Here is a 22,951-nt window from a genome sequence, read left to right on the forward strand (position 1 = left end):
TTTTGAGTAAGCAACTGGAAAGTGAGGAAAATATTGATGTCTCTGTATCACAGCATGTCAAAATTAATTTTTATTCTTATAATTAAGTAGCAATAAAAGCTTGGAATTATTTCAATTTCTGAATAGATTTCCATTAGCTATGAATCAGGAGTTTAAACAGAACCATTTTATTTTACCAATCAAGAAAATGTAAATTTAAACAAGGTATCATTTCCCCATAAGATCAGTGAAAATTAAAGTACAACAATATTTCTCTGAGATTGTAGGAGCTGACAAACTCATATGATGTTTTTATTATAGCCACTCTGGGATACAATTTAGAAATATCCAGTAAAACTAAGTAAGTGCATAAGGTATGACCGTGCAATTCTGTCTGCAGATATTTACCGTAGAGAAACATTTGCGAACATGCACAAGGAAGAGGGTGTAAGGACGCTCATTGTAGTTCTGTTGTAAAAGCAGAACTTTGTGATAAGCTAAATATTCATCCTGATGAAATCAGACCTCAGATGACATGGATTTAAACCTCAAGTATTGCTGAATAAAAGTATAAAGTAAATTGAAGAAATAGGCAGCAAACCATTTATGTAAAATGTATTAAACAATTCTATATTTTTGTATATTTGTATATTTTTGTGTATGAGTGCTTGGGCTGGACAGATCCACACTCAGCTGGGATCAGTGGTTATTTCTGGGGAAGGGAAGAACCTGCTGAATTTACAGGGGTGGTTAAAGGAAATTATATTTATTCTGTATCAGTTTGCCAAGGCTGCAAAAACAAACTTCCACAGACTGAGTGTGTTAAACAGCAGAAACTTCTTTCCTCAAGTTGTGGAAGCTACAAGTGTGAGATAAAAGAAGTGTCAGGAGGTTTGATTTCTTCTGAGGTCTCTCGTCTTGGCTTGTAGAGGGTTGCCTTCTCCCTCTGCCATCACATGATCTCCCCCTGTGAGTGCCTTTGTCCTCATCTGTTCTTCTCAGAAAGACGCCAGTCTTACTGGATTAGGGCCCATCCGTATGACCTAATTTTGCCGTAATTACTAATTTAAAGGCCCTATCTCTAAATGCAGTCACGTTCTGAGGTACTGAGGGTTAAGACTTCAACATACGAATTTGGATGGGGTAGAGGAACAGACATAACTCAGCCTAGAATATATTCTTAACAATTTTATTTAAAACAAACAAAAGAAATTAGATTCATATTTGACAGTGAGCCTAGAGAGAGTTGTAAAAGATATTACAAAATTAGTTGAATCTAGAAAAGAAATTGCCTTTATAGGAAATCTCTTTGGTCTTCAGAACTTTAAGAGGGCTAGAACAAACACCTGATTGCTAGTATTGGTAATCTTAGGGATTTGAAAATTGAAGCAGTTAGGGGGATATTTACTTTTACAAACTAGACTTTAGTTTTTAGAACGGTTTAAGATGTATAGAAACATTGGGAAGGTAGTACAGATTTTCTTGTATTAGTCGTCATGTATCCTTAGTCTTGGCTGTGACAGTTTTTTCAGACCTGATTGTATTTTTGATGACCTTGACACTTGTGAAGGGTACTGGTCAGGTATTTTGTGGAATGCTCTTCTACTGCAATTTGTCTTATATTTTTCTCACAACGAGACTCAGGTTATAGGTTTAGGGGAAGAAGACTAGAGAGGTAGAGTGTCATTTCCATCACATTATATCAAGGGTACATACTATCAATATGATGCATCACTCGTGAAACCTGGGTAAGGCTTCTCCACTGTAAAGTTACCCCCTGACTACCCCGTCCCATGCCGTATACTTTGGAAGGAAGTTACTATGTGCAGCCCACACCACAGTAAGGATACATGCTCCACCTCCTTGACAACAAAATATCTACCTAAATTGTTTGCAGTTCTTCTGCAAAACAGATTTGTCACTTCTCTCATATTTATTTATTTACTCAATCTTATTAACTTTTTGCTATATTCCTTTGGGTCTCTTTATATAATAAGTGTATATTAATTTGGTAATTATTTTAAAATGAGAATATTTTAGAGGTACTTAGATAACAAGTCATTAACTAATTTTGAACTTAAGAAACAAATTAAGAGCATGCAAAGTTATCAGACTATGGAGTTTGAAAATACAGCAAATAGTGTACACATTCTCTCTTAGTTGTATGTTATTCTCATTTACACTGTATAAAGTAGTTTATACAAATAAGTAACATCATTCCCTGCTCAGAACGTGAGAAGGCTGCATCTTTAGCTCAAAGATGAGGCAAACAGAAGCTCTTCTGCATGTGCAGTTCCTGAGTTGCTTAAGCTTCATGACTTCATGGCAGCTTGCCAGTTGCGACCTTCATTTTGCAAGCTTATGGACCCCTTCTCGTGTCCTTGGAAATAATAGGCGTGATATGCATATGTTATGCTTTTTTGGTATACAGCTGGAAACTTTTCCTGGGATGAGATTTTTCAAATATCTCCTTGGAGAATTTTCTGACATAATTACTGATATTTTTCCCTACAAAGGTAACTATTAAATTTTTGCAATTCTAAATGAGGAATCTATTAATAATTATAATGTAAAATTACCCCACCATTTCTGCTCTTTTATGTACATATCAATGAGCTAATACTGCTTTACATTTTAATTTTACAGATATTTCGGTCAGCTTGTTAGCAGTCGTTGTCAGCTTTTGTGGCCTGGCTCTGCTGGTTGTCTCACTTTTTGTCTTCTGGAAGTTGTGCTGGCCTTGCTGGAAGAGCAAACCCGTGACTTCCAGCATCAGGACCCTTCCCCAGAGCACCACCAGTGCTCCTACTGAAGTGTTTGAGACTGAAGAGAAAAAGGAGGTTCAGGAAAATGGAAAGCCAACACTAAAAGCTATTGAGCCTGCAATAAAAATCAGTCACACGTCCCCCGATATCCCAGCAGAAGTCCAAACTGCTCTGAAAGAACATTTAATTAAACATGCACGTGTGCAAAGACAAACGACTGAGCCTACATCTTCTTCCCGGTAAGGAAAGACGCAGCGTACGAAACTGTGTGTGTGCTGTGCACGTGTGCTGTGTGATTTCATGAGAGAGAAAAACTGTGGTGGGAAAGGAGTAACGATAAACAGAAGAAACGAGCAATACATAGGAAACATAATTGAATAAAGAGGGAATGGGTAAGACAGATTATTATTATTGACCCTTTCCCTTGAGATTTCATTAGTTGATAATTGCTGCTGACAATCTTTCCATTTAGTTTAATTCAACCAATAAATATCGAGAAAAGAGACATATCATGGGATCATCTAGAAGTTCACAATCAAAGCCTAGTAACGGAGATTGACGTTTACAGTTGTTCAGCACTGACACCACAAACCTGGAACTGCTGGAGAATTTCAGAACTCACACAGACCAAACTCATGTATTAGGCAGAGTATGGCAAGTTCCACAAGAGCGTTGTCGAATATCAGGACCGTACCAAGGAATATACAATAGAGGAAGGAAGAGAGGGAGTTCCATAAGGAGATACATATTATTATTTTTGTATTGTTTTAAAGATTTTTAAATTTATTTTTAGAGAGAGGGGAAGGGAAGAAGAAAGAGAGGGAGAGAAACTTCATTATGTGGTTGCCTCTCATGCCCCCTACTGGGAACCTGGCCCGCAACCCAGGCATGTGCCCTGACTGGGAATCGAATCGGCGACCCCTTGGTTTGGAGGCCGGCACACAATCCACTGAGTCACACCAGCCAGGGCAGGAGATACATTTTAACTCAGCCTAGACAAAACAGCAAAAATTTCCTTAAATGAAAATAATTCGCTTTAGTGAATTTCAGATTGTGTTAAGTGTAAAGGAAAAAAGAGATTCTTGTGAGGAGTCATTTTTTTCTACTTAATATAGACTTTAAAATGAACAACAGCATGATAGTAGCAGTTTTTCTTTATTTTCCAGAAGTAGCAACTAATTTTAACCTACAGCAGGGTAACGAATGTCATTGGGAGTTAAGTTGCCAACTACTGATCCTGATCTTACATTCCTGCCTCTCTAAGGTGCATCCAGGCTTTCTGACATGGCATAATTTTTTGTATTTAGAAATCTATCAAATTGAAAAATGGGGCATGGGTCATGTTTGCTACTAGAATTGAAAGAATATACCATATTTTGCCATGAAGTATGTGCTCCCGTGTATGGTACGCACCCATGTTTTTGGCCCAAACATTTAGGAAAAAATATCTTTCATTTTAATTTTTTAAAAGACAAAAGATTTATACAATCTGGAGAGAAACCAGAGTATTTAATTTTTTAATTCAATTTTTTGTTTATATTTAGAAACAAAACTGATTATCGTATTCCAAGGTATTACTTTACACATAGATATCGTTATTGTTTTCTAGAGGTACACTTTTAATATATAAGCATAAATAAAAGAATTAAAAACATTTATATAGACATGGAATTAGTACTACCCATGCATAATGTGCATCCTTATTTTTCCCTCAAAAATTTGGGCAAAAAAGTGAGCATTATACATGGAAAAATATGGTATTCAGTATATCTTTCATGAAGTTAAAAAAGATTGTATCTATTATAAATTCTCTTCTTCCTGAAAATAATTGCAAAAGTATAAGTAAAAATATTATTTGTGGGATAAGAAACTTTGGGATAAGGAGGTTATATAAGGGTATCTTTTTCATGTTATACTCTTCTATTTAAATTCTATAACCAAGGTATGCCTAATATTTAGTTATTATTTTGACAAGTTTTCCTGAGAAGTGGCCCTTAGGTATATTTTTAAATTTTTATGATTTTTACATAATATGACCCCAATATATGTTCATTAAATTCACTTATTATGGGTATTTAACTGTAAATTAATTGTCCTGTGTGACACTTCTTTAATATATACAGGAATGACTGCTTTAAAATTATCTCACGTTGGCACTGGATTAGCACTACTATCATTGCTGCACATTGTGGCCAAATATCCTATGTTAGAAAGTACGAAGTCACTCAGGAATTTCAGGGTTAAACAGTCAATTAAACTATAAAACACTTTTAAAAAATTAATGAAAGCTATGAATATATGTCACCTTATTAACATTCAGAATTATTCAACTCTTTTAGTTGGTAAGTGCACTCTACATAAGGATTCAATTCATGAAGCCAAGTTGAGGTAAGCTGTGAAAATTGCCTGACTTTCTCTGCCCAGATGTTTTTGGGAAACCGCAGAAAAACAAAATACTATTTCTAAAGTAATTATCTGTTGAATGTAAAGAGACAGTTTACCTGATTATTCCTCATTAGGAGAGAATGAAAGAGTATGTACTAAGAACACACGTGTGAAGACTTGGTCTTAGATACAGAATTGATTTCTGGAACAGCATACAATGGGGTGAAGACCCCTACTGTATGAGAAGCCCTAGATTTCTCAGTAATTATGTGAAATTGAATAAATCAGAAAAAGACTTTTTCTCTCAATCTTAAAAAACATAACAATTGGATTGTACATATCTCATATTTTCTAAGAGAAAAAGTGAAAAATACAAATTCATAGTTTTGTTAGAACTTTGATATCATTCTACTGCCTCTTTGAATTTTCTTGGGGGTTTTTTTAGATTTATTTATTTATTTTAGAGAGGGGAAGGGAGAAAGAGAAAGAGAGAAAAACATCAGAGTGTGGTTGCCTCTCACATGCCCCTACCTGAATTTTCTTGTTTATGCGAGTGGTTGGTAAAGAAAGAAATAATGTTATTTCTTATTGCTTGAAATTTAGTCACTGTGCCAGGCATCCTTCCTGCAAGTCCTCCACCAGTGTGCATGAAGTAAGTGGTGTTAATTATCCCCATTACTTGTGAGTTAACTGAAGCACAGAGAGACTTACAATTTTGCCCAAAGTCATGCAGCTGGTAAAGCATTAGAATTTAGATTTATCCAGATTTATGAAATACATTTTAAGCAATAAAGCCAGGCACATATAGTTTTTTCACAAAAATGGTGGTTACAAGTGTGCTAAGGACAGGTAGTTTGCAGGTTGGAGAATGGGGGTATCATTCTGCTCATTCTACTCAGAAATACGAAATGATATGTGGTTATCATGAATGATTAGAGTCATGATTATAATCTGGTTGGCCTTCAGATGCATTCCTTACAGAAAACTTGATTATGTCTAGTTCTCAAAAATTCTCATCTATGTTAATTACTTTATCTTTCTAGAAATTACCTTGTATGGAGAGGAAGAGGAAATTACTGAGTTCATTATTCAGTCCACTTAGACACAGAGATCAATGATGCATTTTTATAAATCAGATTATTCTGCTCAAATGCTAACTTTTCACTGAGATGTAGTGAGATCAAACCACACACACATACACAATGAATTTAACTTCCATGCTTGGTTTCCTCACCCCGTGAGACTACTCCAGTTCCAGTTGGCTGTTAAAACTCTTCTTTATTTGCCTCAGGCAATAGATGACAAACGTAATACTCTTTCAAGTTTTGTCTCTATACTTAACACCTTGATCTGTTCAGAAGTTAACAACATTGCTAGAAACTTCCTTTTTCAAGTTCTCATCTCCCTTTTCAAATGGACATTTGGCCCCATTAGCCTGCCAGGCAACCAAATGACCCAGGAGACATTTGTATATTTCTTCATCTCACACATGAATCTTCTTGACTGATTGTTCAGTCCTCCAATAGGCTTAGTCAGTATATATATTTACTCCTGGGAATAGTCAGTGTATTCTTCACACTCTTTCCACTCTGTACACTCGAGGGAGCTGGGGGAAAAAATTGGCAACATAATGCAGGGATAAGATACTTATACCAATTTCAATATAAGGAGGTAAGTGCACACTGTATAGTGGAGAACGCAGAATTCAGAGAATAGGAGTATCATTTCCAGCTGAGGCACAAAGGAGGGCCAGCCAGTAAGCAGAGAAAAAGGAAGCTAGGAATTTACATAGCTGGCAATTGGGAGGGGTTGTGTATCCCAAATAGAAACATTTTATGTGAAAATACATAGAAGAAGAAATCTCCCTAAGAAAACAGTAGGTAAATTTCCTTAATCAGAATAGAGAGTTCTGTGGAGGAATAACAGAAAAGTCAGCTGGAACTGAAGTATAAGGAGGCCTTGAAATCATAGCCAAGATGTTCAAAGTCTGTTCTGTCAAAACTATTTGCAACACAAGACTGCCTTCAGGAAAGAGGTATGTTTTGGGAAAATTAATTTGGCAAAATTTCCTAAGACAGACTATAGAAGAAGACATCCATTTTGTAACTAATACAGTATTTAAAGCATAATAAAAATGGGGAATTAGCAAGTAACAACAAAGACAGAAACCTAAGAAAAGTTGTAAAGAAAGAATCCAAGATCCCTTATCAAAAACAACTGTGACAGGTCAGTCTTTTCAAATGTAGTCCAAACTTCTCAAAAGCCTGACATTCAAACTGGTACAACCTGATAATACCAAGCTACCATAGTAACATTTTTGGAGGCTCCGAAACCTCCACACAGATAGCTTCACACTGCTTTCCTAGGCAGAAAATCTGCCAAATTCATTTCTGTATTGCTCTTGACACCTAAAGAAAGCACTATAGCAACTCAGGGTACACAAGGTGTGGCAAAAGTAGGTTTACAGTTGTTCATATGAAAAATAATGCAATAATTAATAATACAAGAGTAAACTGTTTTGCCTACTCACAACTGTAAACCTACTTTTGCCACACCCTGTATTTGTTGAATAAAAAAAAACAACAAATGAATGCTATGACTTCATCTTCCCCATTCAAATGAATCTTTCATGGTTGCCAATGAGAACAGTGCCTGGTCTTTCTATCACCATCCTATAGACCTCAACTCTCCACCTCTAATTTTTGCACATGCTGATTCCTTGGTCTAGAATGATGACCTCTTTTTTTATTTACCGTAAGAGCTTTAAAGAAAATGCATCTGAGAGTCTACTGTTTATGACCATTATAAGCTATCATCCTTTATTATTTAAAGCCAAAGATACAATGTAGCGATTATGTATTGTCTTATTTTTTTAACATTTTTTATTGTTGTTCAAGTACATTTTTCTGCCTTTTTCCCCACCACCCAGCCCTCCCCACCTCCCTCCCCTGTTTCCATCCACACCCCCTTATTATTGTCCATGTGTCCTTTATCATTGTTCCTGCAAACCCTTCACCTTTTTCCCCTAAAATCCCCTCCCCTCTCCCCTCTGGTCACTTTCAGCCTATTCTCAATTTCAGAGTCTTAGGTTATATTTGCTAGCTTGTTCATTTTGTTGATTATGTTCCTGTTAAAGGTGAGATCACATGGTATTTGTCCCTCACTGCCTGGCTTATTTCACTTAGCATAATGCTCTCCAGTTCCATCCATGCTGTCACAAAGGTAGGAGCTCCTTCTTTCTTTCTGCTGCATAGTATTCCATTGTGTAAATATACCATAGTTTTTTGATCCACTCATTTGCTTATGGGCACTTAGGTTGTTTCCAGCATTTGGCTATTGTAAATTGTGCTGCTATGAACATTGGGGTGCATGGGTTCTTTTGGATTGGTGTTTGCGGGTTCTTAGGATGTAATCCTAGCAGTGGAATTGCTGGGTCAAAAGGCAGTTCCATTTTTAGTTTTCTGAGGAAATTCTGTAGTGTTTTCCACAGTGGCTGCACCAGTCTGCAATCCCACCAACAGTGCACTAGGGTTCCCTTTTCTCCAGAACCTCTCCAACACTTGTTTGTTCCTTTGTTTATGATGGCCATTCTCAACAGTGTGAGGTGGTATCTCATTATGGTTTTAATTTGCATCTCTCCGATGGCTAGTGATACTGAGCATCTTTTCATATGTCTCTGGACCCTCTGTATGTCCTTCTTGGAGAAGTGTCTGTTCAAGTCCTTTGCCCATTTTTTAATTGAGTTGCTTTTCTTCTTAGAGTGGAGTAGTGTGAGTTCTTTAGATATTTTGGAGATCAAACCCTTGTCTGAAGTATCATTGGCAAATATGTTTTCCCATATGGTTGGTTCTCTTTTCATTTTAATGCTGTTTTCTGTAGCTGTGCAGAAGCTTTTTATTTTGATGAGATCCCATTTGTTTATTCTTTATGTCCCTTGCTGTAGGGGACATATCAGTGAAAATATTGCTACATGGAATATCTGAGATTTTCCTGCCTATGTTCTCCTCTAGGACTTTAATGGTGTCATGACTTATATTTAAATCTTTTATCCACTTTGAATTTATTTTTGTGTATGGAGTAAGTTGGTGATCGGTTTTCATTTTTTTGCATGTAGCTGTCTAGCTCTCCCAACACCCATTTGTTGAAGAGGCTATTTTTGCTCCATTTTATGCTGCTGCCCCCTTTGTCAAATATTAATTGACCATAGAGACTTGGGTTTATTGTGTATTGCCTTAATATTGAGCTCTAGCTGTTTGTTGAACTAGATGCTAAATTCTTAGAGACCAAAGCTGCGCAACCTAATTTTTATTACTGCATAGATACATAACGAGCATCAAGTGAATGCTTGTGATTGATGGATAGCTCTCTACTTCACTTTGCTTTTTTAAAAGCAGCATCAGAGGTTGATATACACTGTGCTCATATTAGAAAGAGGTTAAGGATGGTCTACTCCCAGGCATGAGTATGAGGACCAATTTTCTGGGCATTCATTGGTTGTGTAAAGGTGAGGTGAATAATAAGTGGCAAAATAATTTGTTGAGGATGAGGAATTATATAGATTAGTCACTGTTAGGATTCTAAGTACCTATTGAAACTGATTAGGAAACCTAATGGCATATCCAGTGAACAAAAGCAGGGAAATGCACATGGAAAAAAATTACTGACTCGTGTGTGCTGATAGATTTGTAATTAGCTTTGGCTGTTTAGAAAAGCAGTTCTTAAAATCATCACACACAGTGTCAGGAAGAACAATCAACATATACTTTTACAAGAGAAGTGAAGAATTATATAAAAGTATGTAAAATTGAACTGAAATTTCTCTCAAAAAATACCAAAAATAACTGGATTGCAGTTATCCCATCCAGGACACAGTAAGGAATGGAAAGCAAGATGTTACATCAAGGGAGAGTTGAAAAGGTATACAGACAACTAAGGTATTTAGAAGCAGTACTTGTCCAGGACAATGGGAGAAACTGAGATCTATCTCCTTGAAATAAACTTCATGAAGCCTGCTGTGCCAGTGCTTGAAGCGACTGAATAACCCCCTTTATGAAACATGTGCATTTGGTGTGTGCACTGACTTCCTTTCTGAAGCAGGATGGCTGCTTGAACCAAGGTTAGAAACAAAACCTTCCAAAACAGATTCAGACGTGGAGAGTTTGTTTCCTGGCACAGATAAATATTATCTCCTCTTTAAAAGCAGTGCAGTACAGAGAGAGAAAGTGGGGTGAATAGAAGGTTCCTTTAAGGCAGGAGAAATAAGAGTATGCTGTTATACTGATGGTAATGATCCAGTAAAGAGCGAGAATTAATAATGCAGGAGTCAGAGAGGAGCATTCTTGAAAGTTACATGAGAGAAAATGGGAATTAGACTACAAGTGGAGGAATTGGCTTTAGATAAGAGCACGGGTAGTTAATTTAATATGAACCAGAAGGCAAAGTGTATGGGTACAGATTCTGATAGGATGGTTGATGAGGTATCGTGAGTATGGAAGGTTCCTGCTCCTTGCTTCAGTGTTCTCAGTGAAGGGAAATATGGTCATTAATTGAGGCTGGGAATGAGGAAGTTGATAAAGGTGTGAAGAAAGGTGAGAAGATGTGAAATAGGCCTCTTGCAAATCTAAATTTGAGCGAGAGAATGGATTGCTGTGCAGCATTAGTGCCTACACGAGGAATGTGGTCTTGAAGTGAAGCAGTGAGAGTTGTTTCACGTTTTGCTCCCGTCATACTCACTTGCACATATGCAAGTGTAGCGATGATGAAGAACTGAATTCAAGCAGTGCTGTGGTTTTGCTCTAGAACTAAGAAAGTAGAGAGCAACAAGGGAATTGGGGATGTACACGAAAGAGTAGCTCTAATGATTAATCATGTGGTTGAAATTGGGTAAAGAGGGAAAAAATATATTAAGAAATTAGTGGTTGTGAAATGGTAATAAAATCTATGGACTGGAGGTTCTGTTGAATTGGGAAAGTCATCTAAGATGGAGTATAAGAAGGTCAGAGCTAGAAGGATGAGGTGCTGATCAGAGAGAGGCATGCATCAAGCAATATTGACTCTGGCTAGCTACTCTCTGACGTTATAGGCAAGGTGGGGAAATTGGAAGAGTACTTGGGTGGTGGTGCCTTCCTGGTTTGAAGGGTAAGAATGAGATCAGAAATAATCAGACAGCCTGTACATGGATTGCTTGGATATTTGGTGAGGCTAAATAGTCACTTATCACTGCCATTCCAAAAGAGAAAAAGAAGAAAGAGATCTGTGTTGTCATGGCAATTGTTTAACATTGTAATAATTAAAGCTTCTCTTAGGTGACTAGCTAAACTGTGACTTAGAATATGCACTATTTACCCTATAATTAGGGCACTGGCTTACTAGAATAAAAACATTACAACTCTGATTCCTGTTAGAAGGGACTCTTTCCAGCTGCATAATTATATTCAGAGTCATAAGAAAGAAATTACTGATTTGGGGGGAGAGGCTAGAAGATTAAAATTTCATTATATTGAAAAATATAAGTCAGTGTGAAGTTATGAAATCAATCTATAAAAATTAGGAATTTTTAAGTAAGTAAAGACATACATATTTACTTAGATACAGAAACTAAAATATTGGGTCTTAAATTTAGTATGGTTTTGATTAGGAGTTAATTCCTGCCTATGAGATGGAGTAGTCCTATTATGTTTCTTCACATTGACATAATTTTTTATTATTACTTCTTAATCAGTTTTGACTGTATAATCGAGCATAAATTACAGATTTCACTTTACTACTTAGTATTTTCAAAACAGTGGGGGGTTGGTAAATGCAGACAACTATAATTGAACAACAATAAAATGATTTTTAAAAAACATGTTTCTTAAATAAAAACTACAAAAACTGTAGATTAATAAGAATTTTGTACATGTCTCATAGCATACAAGTTAAACATCTTTGCTTTCTTTCAGTTTATCATAACTAGCCAAAAAAGCTGCTTCTTTCAAAGGAAACATCCACAGGATTTAGAAATTGAGTAAATCCCATGGACAAGGAAAAGTGGTTCAAAGCACACTGCAATGTCCTAACACGAGTGACTGATAAAAATGTTAGCACTATTGTTAGAGACTGTGGAAGAAATGACTACTTCGAGAGCAATGGGGAGAAAATAATGAGTTTGCTTGACACTGGGGCAAAATTAGGACATCCATTTAGAAGTCTCCCTTGGAAATAATAGAGACACGGGACTGGAAATTTTTGTATCTGGGGTATACCGGGGGAACCATCAGATTCAAGATAACAATTATAGTCCAAGAACTGATGATTAGTTTAATGGACATTATGAGTAAAGGAAAGAATAAAAGACCTGGGACTAAGTTTTGAGAAAATACATAGTTGACATAGCTCGTTGACATAGCTCATGGAAGAAGTACAAGAGAAGCAGATCTTCGTGTAGTCACATTTACGAGGAGAGGTGAAGAGAGGTATAGATAATAGATACAGATATATGGTTAATGTTCTGGAAATGCTGACTAGATGAATAGTAACAGTGACTGTAGGAAAGTCCACTGGAATTTTAAAAGCTTTATTGTGTTGGCCTCGAATTCTCAGGCTACAGTTTTTTAATCCTTAAAATTTCTGAAACCCACTCCATGTTGAGAAAAGGAAAATGTGATCATTTGGGCTGTCACAACTCTATATTCTTTTTAAAAGTAAATAGTCATTTAGATATCTTAAGTATTAGAAATAATTAACACACTATAATAAAATGTGGACTTGTTTTTTATTTTAATGCTGTGCTCACTAAAACATGAAACCCACGAGACATAAAGATCCAGATGAAAGGAAACCAGCCATCTGTATGATATATCTACATAATTCTTACCTCTAGATATACCCAGATTATTGATGATTCATAGTATTTTGTGAAATATTGAACTTTGTTGGTAATTGTGTCTCTTTATGACTATATTAGTGCTTATGACTGGGAGTACAAAATTTCAAAAGCTCATAAATATTTATGTGTGTTTCAAGTGTTTCTATAATTTTAGGAGAATTTTTCTTTGAATATTGCCTTTTTGGTTTTTCAAAAGAGTGTGTGCGTGCGTGTGTGTGTGTGTGTGTGTGTGTGTGTGGATCTTCTACCGACATGTTTTCATTTTCCTGGGGGCGGGGGACAGTGTATATACCACTGTTTACTATCATCTCCAATAGTCTGCCTAAATTATTTTGTGTGTATGTGTGTGTGCACAGCCACAATTCCTTCAGGAGACACCTACCAAGGCAGATGCAGGTTTCCAGCGTTGACTTTAGCATGGGCGCAGAACCCGTCTTGCAGAGAGGAGAAACCACCACCAGCATTGGGAGGATCAAACCAGAGCTCTACAAACAAAAATCAGTTGACTCAGAGGGCAACAGGAAAGAAGATGTCAAAACCTGTGGGAAACTTAACTTTACCCTCCAGTATGATTATGAAAATGAACTTCTGGTTGTTAAAATTGTCAAAGCCTTAGATCTCCCTGCTAAAGACTTCACAGGAACCTCTGACCCTTACGTGAAGATGTATCTTCTTCCAGATAGGAAAAAGAAATTTCAGACCCGCGTACACAGAAAGACTTTGAATCCTGTGTTTGATGAAACGTTTCAATTTCCTGTAGCATATGATCAACTAAGCAACCGAAAACTACATTTCAGTGTATATGACTTTGACAGGTTTTCTAGGCATGACATGATTGGAGAAGTGATTCTTGAGAATTTGTTCGATGTCTCTGATCTCTCCAGGGAAGCCACGGTGTGGAAAGACATTCATTGTGCTACCACAGTAAGTAATAGTTACACCAATGTATTGCTTTTTATTTGACCTGCAGTCATATATAAAACAAAGTATTACTCAGCTTATTGAAACAAGTTGACAAAGTTACAGAATTTATGTTCTAAGAACCTGCAAAAGTAGGACTTGATTACATACATAGTAATAACTCAGGTACCTAACAGTATATAGGTAACATTAGCGATTAGATAAATTAAAAACATCTCTTAGAAGTTACTGAAAATAGTAGGTGTTTCTCTTGTAAAATATTTGTCACTTATTCCCAGCACTCAATGCCTTAGTGAATATTGACTTATATTATTTAAGATGATTGTGTTCCCCAGATCAAACCTAAAATGTACTTTGATGCTATTTTGAAAAGTCTTTGGTTTGATCTAATACAGCCCATTTCTTGAGAAGCTTTTGTGGAATAGACACAATTATAGTATTTCAAATACTGAAAGTGATTTTGTATATTAGAATTTTTCTTTTAATTACAATTTTTTTTTAGATTTTAAAATAGCTTTAATATTAAAAATTTGGAAAATGGCATAAAATTAAAATACTCTGTAATGCCATTAATTATATAAATATCTTGATATATTGCTTTCAATTTTTTCTCTGCATGTTTAAAATTATTAAGTTCAAACTAAGCTTAAAATTTTTTCCACTTATTTTCTTTCATGTTATATTTGATTTAATGCATAATGTTTAAATACATGGTCCATTTACCTAACCATTCTTTTATTCTTAGACACTTGAGTTAGGCATAAATTTTGTTATACTAAAAATTCTTGTGTTCTTTTTCACATAAATCTGTTTTATTTTTAATTTGAGATTATTTGTCCAGTACAGAATTATCAAAGTGGAATTAGAGAACTGGTCCCTTAGGTTAGATTGCTGACTTGTTTTGATTTGTTGGTTTTAAATGGAGGCATTTTATTTTTTACCACTACTTTTTCTTTATGTATCTACCATCTTTTGTCTGAGTCTCACCGTAATTTATAAGCTTTAAATATAGAAATTATGAATATATACAAGGCATTATTTTTAAAAATAAGAAAATTTAAAGTAGTTCCTTTCATAATGCCTGCCTACCAATATTTTACTAATCACAGTTTTTGAAGTCATTATATTTTCACTATAAATTATATGGGTAAGTTACTTTAAAACTTATATTGTCCGTTTATTGCATTACATAATCATAACATTTTCATTTGTTGTGTTTTTATGGTCCCATTGTGATATATATTAGTCAACAAAGAAGAAATTTTGAAATTAGAACATATTTCAAAGGTATTGGGGCTCTTTTGATTTCATATTGTTTTTATCTTATTACATATATTCCCACAGGGGAAATAATTATCAGCAGTGATGTTTTCAATTTTGAAAAATTTAACATCTTCTAGAATTCTTCAAATGCAAATAATTATGAGATTATTTCTCTCGATTCCCCAATCATTTTTTTATTTTTGTTCCATTACAGTTTTCCCAATTTCTTCCCTCTCCCATTGCTCTCCCCTGCCCTGCCCACACCCCTCCCCCAATTCTTCAATCTTATATTATTTCTTTTTATTCATTCAACAGGTATTTTGAGTGTCTGCTATGTGTTTGGCCTGGTCTAAGTACTAAGAATTCAAAAAAAATTATTTGAAGCATGTTCTGTTCATATAATTAGGGTCAGAGGTAAATAACCCCCAAATGAAGTCCAAAAATTAGTATGATCTTCTAAAAGATTGACAGTGGACTTTTTTTTACATTTGTAAGTTTTTATGTTTCAAACTGGTCCTTAAACAAAAAGTAGGGATTCTTTGTGGAAACTTCAATTTTGACATATTTGTTTGGGGGTAAATATTAATAACTTTTTCAATTTTATTTTCAACTCTCCCTTATGCCTGATTTATCAATTTTCTATTTCTGCTGTAAAAGTTACCGAATTTTAAAAGCTAAAATTAAATTCCTTAATTTTAAATACTTTTATACAGAAATTACAGAATTTTCTACAAAAAAAGGAAGAAAAGGAAAGAAATATAATCAGATGTCCTCACTCATCCAAATCTTATAGAAACCTGTGTGCAAACATAGGTGTAAAAGAATTTACATACCATATCAAACATATATCTGAATTAAAATATTAGCTATCTTTGTATTAGGAGACACTGATGGCAGTATAACTACCTAGTTAAGCACAGATCTTGAAAAAACATTCTTATAATTTAATGGTTTTTTTGAAATAATCATGCATAAAGTTTTCCAAGAATGCCTTTATATAACTGCAAATCTCCAATGTAATCAAAATTTAGTAGGAAAAAAATGTGTCATCAATTTGTAAAGAAATACTTGATACATCTTCAATTTCTAGTGAATCTCTTTACCATCAAGTTCTACTTTACTGTCATACTGATATCAATGCCATGGACCTCTTTTTATTCTTCACACCAATGACATTTTGTAGTTGTTGAAAATAGAACTTTGTGGAAATCAGAGTAGCTGCTTTTTTATGAGATTGTTGTTTTTATTTTTTATGTCTCATTCCAACAAATTTTCATCATAGAATCTGTCACCTTTTTTTCCACATCTCTAAAGACCTGCCCAAGACCTTATTCAAAAAGCCCAATTCATTAAATAAAATCGATTTTTTCTGTAGCATTTGACGTAAATAACTTCAATTTGATTATATAAATATTTGCTGAGAACCTTCTATGTACAAAGCTTGTACTTTGTACAAAGTGAAATAGAAACTAGTAAAATATAAGTTTTGGTCAAGAAATTCAGTCTACTGGAAAAACAAGTAAGCAAAAATATAAAGCATATGGAAGCATATGAATAATGCTATATAATCATTTCCCGATAACCGCACAAGTGCGGTCTTGTCTACGTGCACACACACACTCGTTGGTACCGATCGAATCTCAGATGGAAATAGTGTTTAAGATCCCCTTTGAATGGCAATGGAATCCTTAAAAAAAAGGAGATGGATGTTCCCTGAAAAGAAAACAGCATGAAGTAAAGAAAATAAATGAAGACTAGAATGTTTTCAGGGGAAAAGTAGACTCGTGAGTGGGAATATGGATGAAGAAGGGACTAAAGAGAACCCAAAGTAGAATGTGATATTTAAACCACAATCGATAGGACCTTCAGTGCCATAGGGGTTTGTATTTCTTTTGTTTTTGTCAGGGGAGTGGAACTACTGGAGCTATTATCTTATGTGGATAGGAGTGGTAGATGATCAGGCGTCTGACACAGCAGTATGTGAGCGGAAATAAAGTCTGGCTGAGGCTGGTAGCAGTGGAAATAGAAAGAAGCTAATATATGCTCCTGGAAGCATTAGCTGTGGCACTTATTTCAACATTCAAGAAGTACATGTGTTATGTCTGCCACTTGCTTCTGAGATTCAGGAAGAAGCAGTTATGTATGCATTTCTTGCATCTCGCATGGCATATATGAGCACTTACTGGTTAATCAATAAATACTTCTTAAATAAATTAACAGTAAATTTTTATAAAATCAAGTGTAAGAATGTATGTAAGTAAAAGTCTACCACTGCCAGATGGAAGAAAAACAATTCAGTGAGATACCCTACTGATCACAAATTAATAAAGAAATGCTTAGTTATATTTGTTAAGGTTAACTACTTTTCATAGACAATTTTTTTAATTATTCTGTGGGTGGTACAAATTTGTATGTAAAATAAACCAAGAATATTTTTAATTTATTTTCAAAAAGTCTATCAAGTTGAAACAAGAGTCACATATTTTATATTCATAATTTCATTAATAATAAATCATTTCTATACAAGATTCACATTCTTATCAGGAATTAACAGGCATTTTTAATTTTAAATTAAATGACAAAGGAAATAAAAAGGTGTGTCTTTATTCTGTAGAAAAAGATAATTTTTTATTTTAGGATTATCTTACTATAAATATATCACAAATATGGCAAGCCAATCAACTCTTGCACTAACAGAAGTATCTCCAATGTAGGGAAAAAATCACTTTGAAGAGTAGTATGTATCTAACCCACTAGGTCTGTGCTGGGAAGGAGAAGTATTTATTTATATTGAGTTATATATACAAAAAAAATCTATGTAAAGACATATAAGAATTTAATAATATTAGTTATTTATTGGCATATGGTAAAAATGGAATGAATGTAGAAAAGGAATGATTTGCAACATACTGCTTTATATACATTTTATTTTAAAACTGAGTATAGCCCTGGCTGGTGTGGCTCAGTGGTTGAGTGCCAGCCTACAAATCAAAGCATTGCCAATTCAATTCCCAGTCTAGAGCCAGGTTCCCAATAGGGGGCACATGAGAAGCAACCACACATTGATGTTTCTCTCCCTCTCTCTCTCCCCCTCTCTAAAAAGAAAATAAATAAATAAAACTGAGTATAACATTTAAATTTTTAACTAAGAATTTTAAAAAGTGAATCATTATGAAGACTAATGTATTTTAAATATTTAAATGTAGTTTTCTCATGCACTGAAGAAGCAATTGAAAGTATAGGTAGATAAGGAAAAGCTTGGTTTTTTAACGGAACTAACTTCATTTTTCTTGTTTATTTACTTATCTATTTAATGAATATTTTTCAGCACCAACTATGGACTAGACACTTAGGAATTCTCACAAGGAAGGAAGGTCTACAGCTATAAAGTGCTTGAATCTGTTACCTTCTAAGTAAGGATCTGCCCAGTGTGGTTTGAGAGAGTAGGCCTTGACAGGACAAATACAAAAGAAACTTGTGTTCCTTGTACCTACCGCTCAGAGTACTAAGTGTACTAGCTGAGCTTCAGTTTAAAGTAATGTGTTGTATTATCTAAATTACTAAAATTTCTTTAAACGTTAAAATTTTTAATTTGTTTTTTTTTATTTCTGTGAATATTTTTAATTCTCCCTTCAACCACCCTGGGTGTATCTTAAGATTGGAATAACACCGTATATTCTTGCATGAAGCTATCAGTGAACTCTCTTGTAAACTTTACTGAATAATGTGTTATTAGCCAGTAGCCTTTTTTTTAATATATTTATTGATTATGCTATTACAGTTGTCCCATTTCCCCCCCACTCTACTCCATCCTGCCCACCCCCCTCCCTCCCACATTCCCCCCCCCCCATAGTTCATGTCCATAGGTCACACCTATAAGCTCTTTGGCTTCTACATTTCCTACACTATTTTTACCCTCCCCCTGTCTATTTTCCACCTATCATCTATGCTACTTATTCTCTGTACCTTCCCCCCCTCCCCCTCCCACTCCCTTAATGACAACCCTCATGTTCTAGTTGTTTGCCTAGTTTGCTCTCGTTTTTGTTTTATGTGTGGCCATTAATAACTGTGAGTTTGCTGTCATTTTTACTGTTCCTATTTTTGATCTTCTTTTTCTTAGGTAACTCCCTTTAACATTTCATATAATAAGGGCTTGGTGATGATGAACTTCTTTAACTTGACCTTATCTGAGAAGCACTTTATCTTCCCTTCCATTCTAAGTGATAGCTTTGCTGGATACAGTAATCTTAGATGTAGGTCCTTGCGTTTAATCTTGGGTAATGTAATTATGATGTGCCTTGGCGTGTTCCTCCTTGGGTCCAGCTTCTTTGGGACTCTCTGAGCTTCCTGGACTTCCTGGAAGTCTATTTCCTTTGCCAGATTATGGAAGTTCTCCTTCATTATTTGTTCAAATAAGTTTTCAATTTTTCGTTCTTCCTCTTCTCCTTCTGGCACCCCTATAATTCGGATGTTGGAACGTTTCAAGGTGTCCGGGAGGTTCCTAAGCCTCTCCTCATTTTTCCGAGTTCTTGTTTCTTCATTCTTTTCTGGTTGGATGTTTGTTTCTCCCTTCTGGTCCACACCATTGATTTGAGTCCCAGTTTCCTTCTCATCACTATTGGTTCCCTGTACATTTTCCTTTGTTTCTCTTAGCATAGGCTTCATTTTTTCATCTGTTTTTCGAATAGATTCAACCAAGTCTGTGAGCATATTGATAACCAGTGCTTTGAACTGTGCATCTGATAGGTTGGCTATCTCTTCCTCGCTAAGCTGTATTTTTTCTGGAGCTTTGAAGTGTTCTGTCATTTGGGCCATTTTTTTTTTTTTTTTTTTGGTCTTGGCATGTCTGTTACTTTAAGGGGCGGAGCCTTAGGTGTTCACCGGGGCGGGGTAATGCTGGTCGCTGTGCTGTGAGGCTGTACATGGGGGAGGGGCCGAGCGGGAGCAATGGCGCTGGCCTCACTCTCCTCCGGCTTTCAATCTTTCACTCCGCTACCCACAATCAAACTGGGCCACTCTGGTGCTGGTTCCCAAGTAAGTGGGCCTGTGCACACTCTAGGCCCCTGTGGGTCTCTCCAACAACCTCTCCTGAGAGGCTGGGAATCTCTCCCGCTGCAGCCCCAACACCCACGGGCGTTTTCAATCAGAGGTTTGAGGCTTTATTTCCCTGAGCTGGAGCCCTGGGTTACACGGTCTGCTTCGCTCCCCGCCGTTCGTCCCGGTTTATCTGTGGGCGAATGTGGTGCCGCAGGGTGCTACCCGCTGCTCTGCCTGCCCCGTTCTCCGCCACTCTGAGTCCGGCCCTCTGGGTTTATCTGTGCAAATGTGGGGCCGCAGGGTCTGCTAGTGCTCGGACTGCCTGCGCCATTTGTCCCACACTCCGCCAGTCTCAGTCCCGCCACAGCCTCGCGAGTCCTCTCCACCCCGGTGCCCGTCTCCGCCCCTCCTACCGGTCTAGATGAATGTTTATTTTCTATTTCCTTGGTGTTGGTCCCCCTTGCTGTTCGATTCTGTCAGTTCTGGTTGTGCGAGGAGGCGCAGTGTGTCTACCTACGCCGCCATCTTGGTTCCGCCAGTAGCCTTTTAAAGAGGGGCAAAGCACCAGCCTCATGCTAAGAAAAAAAGTGTGGTGGGAAGCAGTGCAGTAGGGAATAAACCTTTTAGGTCAGGGGCTGTTTCACTACATCTCCTGGTGCAGCAGGGAGTGTTGTAACTGTAGGTCTGCAGGGTGGCCACATCTGCTCCTCTGTGAGCACTCCTAACCTTCTGTTTCTTCTCTGCTGTAAACCTGACCCTGGAGCATCAGGGACGTCACATCTGCTAATGGGCTGCCGCTAATTATTAACTCAAATAAGGCAAATAACTTCCATGAACCTACTTGTAAGATCTTCTAGTCACTTTGCAAGAATTGATAGAAAGCATCTATGTTGCAATATAAAATTAAATTTAAGTTAGGTTTAAAATAATACAGCCTACTATAGTCTATCATAATATTATGAAAGTTCCCAAGGCCTGATTGCTCTTGAAGTTAACACCTGCTCAACTCAGGTCAGCTGTTAAAAGGAACTTTGTCTCGTGAATCTTTGGTGTTCAATAAGTCACCATAATTATTTTTAAAATTGAAGCACATCTCCGCATATTTACAGTGCAAGCCTTCAGTGTTAGTTCAGTCTGTTTTGACTATATTTTTGCATTTCAATTGAAAGATTGAAAAATTAGCTTTCAAAGAGCCCACAACAATGTTATATTTGCCTTTTTAATGTCAGTTTCAGCAGATTTCTTTAATACTGATTACAGTGTTATTTCACTAAACAAAATATAAGTCAAAATTAAGCATATCTAAAACTTAAATTTGGGCCACCAATTTTAGATTTGGTTCAACACTGCTGCCAACACTATGTTAAATAAACATAGACTTGTTGGGTAATCACAGCAGGATATTTTGACTCCTTGAAGGACCATCATTAAAAAGTTGGTAGTCAAAGCTAACCATATTTTAATCATATTTGTGCTCATTTAAAAAGCAAGATGATTTTTCTAAATTCTTTGCATCTACATAATTGACAATCTAAATTTCTTCATTGTTCAACCTATAAAGATTATAAATGCCATCTAGTCTCCTTCTCCTTCCCTCCCTCCTCCTCCGCCTCCCTCTCTCTGTCTCTCTTTCTCAACAATATAGCTTAATTACTGAAGAACCTAGGATCTGGAACAAACCGAACAGCCTTTGTAGCCCTACTGTGTCACTTACCTATATGGCTTTGAGTAAGTTACTCAATCTGTTGGTGGGGATTATGAGAAGGCAAGAAGGCCAACTGTACTTTGTTGAATAAATGGAATAAGATAACTGCTTATCACAGATGCAGGCATTTGTAAATACTCACCATGTGTTAACTGCGAAGTAGTAGCTGAATGGTATTATTAGATATGTTTTTGGTGGTTGATGTGGCTCACATATTAAATTGGAATAAAGATCTTGGTTGTCTCATTACTATGGTAGGAAGTACTTTATGTTGTGTTTAGGTCACGAAGTTTTGAATGAGGAGTAATTTAAATATTTTTAGTTACTGTATGCTGTGATTCTTTGAGTAGATACTGGTTTTGTTTAGTTTTTTGATGTATATACTTGTCACCTAGCATGCCCTCATCTCCCCCTTGATTTGACTTTTCCCTTCCCATAGGGCACTTTCTCCTCTTTGTTCCTTCGCCAGCCTGCACGGGCACTTATAAAGGGAATCTTTAAAAACCTCAGTGGCTGAGGATGCTGGCTATCTTCTCTGTTTCTTTTAACCACCTTGGACCATGCCATGTGTGGGAGATGCTCTGTGTGTGTTCATTACCTCTGAAAGAGCCAAATTAATTCATTAAGGTATTGATAATAAGACAAGGCCTTTCTTCCACCACACAAAGTGAGAAGGAACCATGACCATTGACAAATTCTCTAATCTTTATTACACAGAATTGCAAAGGAACTCCTTCAGCTGGAATTTCACATTTCATCACAGTTTTAAAAGTTACAATTTCTGTCACTTAAATATTCCAGTCAAGAATAATACATCATTTATTTAGAACAATTTGGAAAAATAAGTCTTAATGTTAATTTTATAGTTTTCAAAACATACTCACATTTATGTGTTCAATTTCTTACTTTAGAAATTTAAGATAAAAATGTTTCTAAAATGTCATACCTGTCCCTGCTTTTTAAGTAGAATCTACTGAATAATTTAACCTTTTCTCTGTAGTAATGATCTTTATGACTATTAACTATGAC

At 36.0% G+C, this 22,951-nt stretch overlaps 1 protein-coding gene across 1 annotated transcript in view; it reads left to right on the plus strand.

The window, feature by feature from the left end:
* SYT10 (synaptotagmin 10) overlaps positions 1-22,951 on the plus strand; it is a 50,234-nt gene that overhangs the window by 9,373 nt on the left and 17,910 nt on the right. Inside the window, exons 2-3 of the mRNA XM_024575809.2 lie at positions 2,626-2,983; positions 13,353-13,920. Of these exons, the coding sequence (XP_024431577.1) occupies positions 2,626-2,983; positions 13,353-13,920 (926 nt within the window). The remainder of the gene's footprint in view (positions 1-2,625; positions 2,984-13,352; positions 13,921-22,951) is intronic.

This window comes from Desmodus rotundus, chromosome 3 (assembly GCF_022682495.2).
Source record: "Desmodus rotundus isolate HL8 chromosome 3, HLdesRot8A.1, whole genome shotgun sequence".
Classification (NCBI taxonomy): Eukaryota; Metazoa; Chordata; class Mammalia; order Chiroptera; family Phyllostomidae; genus Desmodus; species Desmodus rotundus.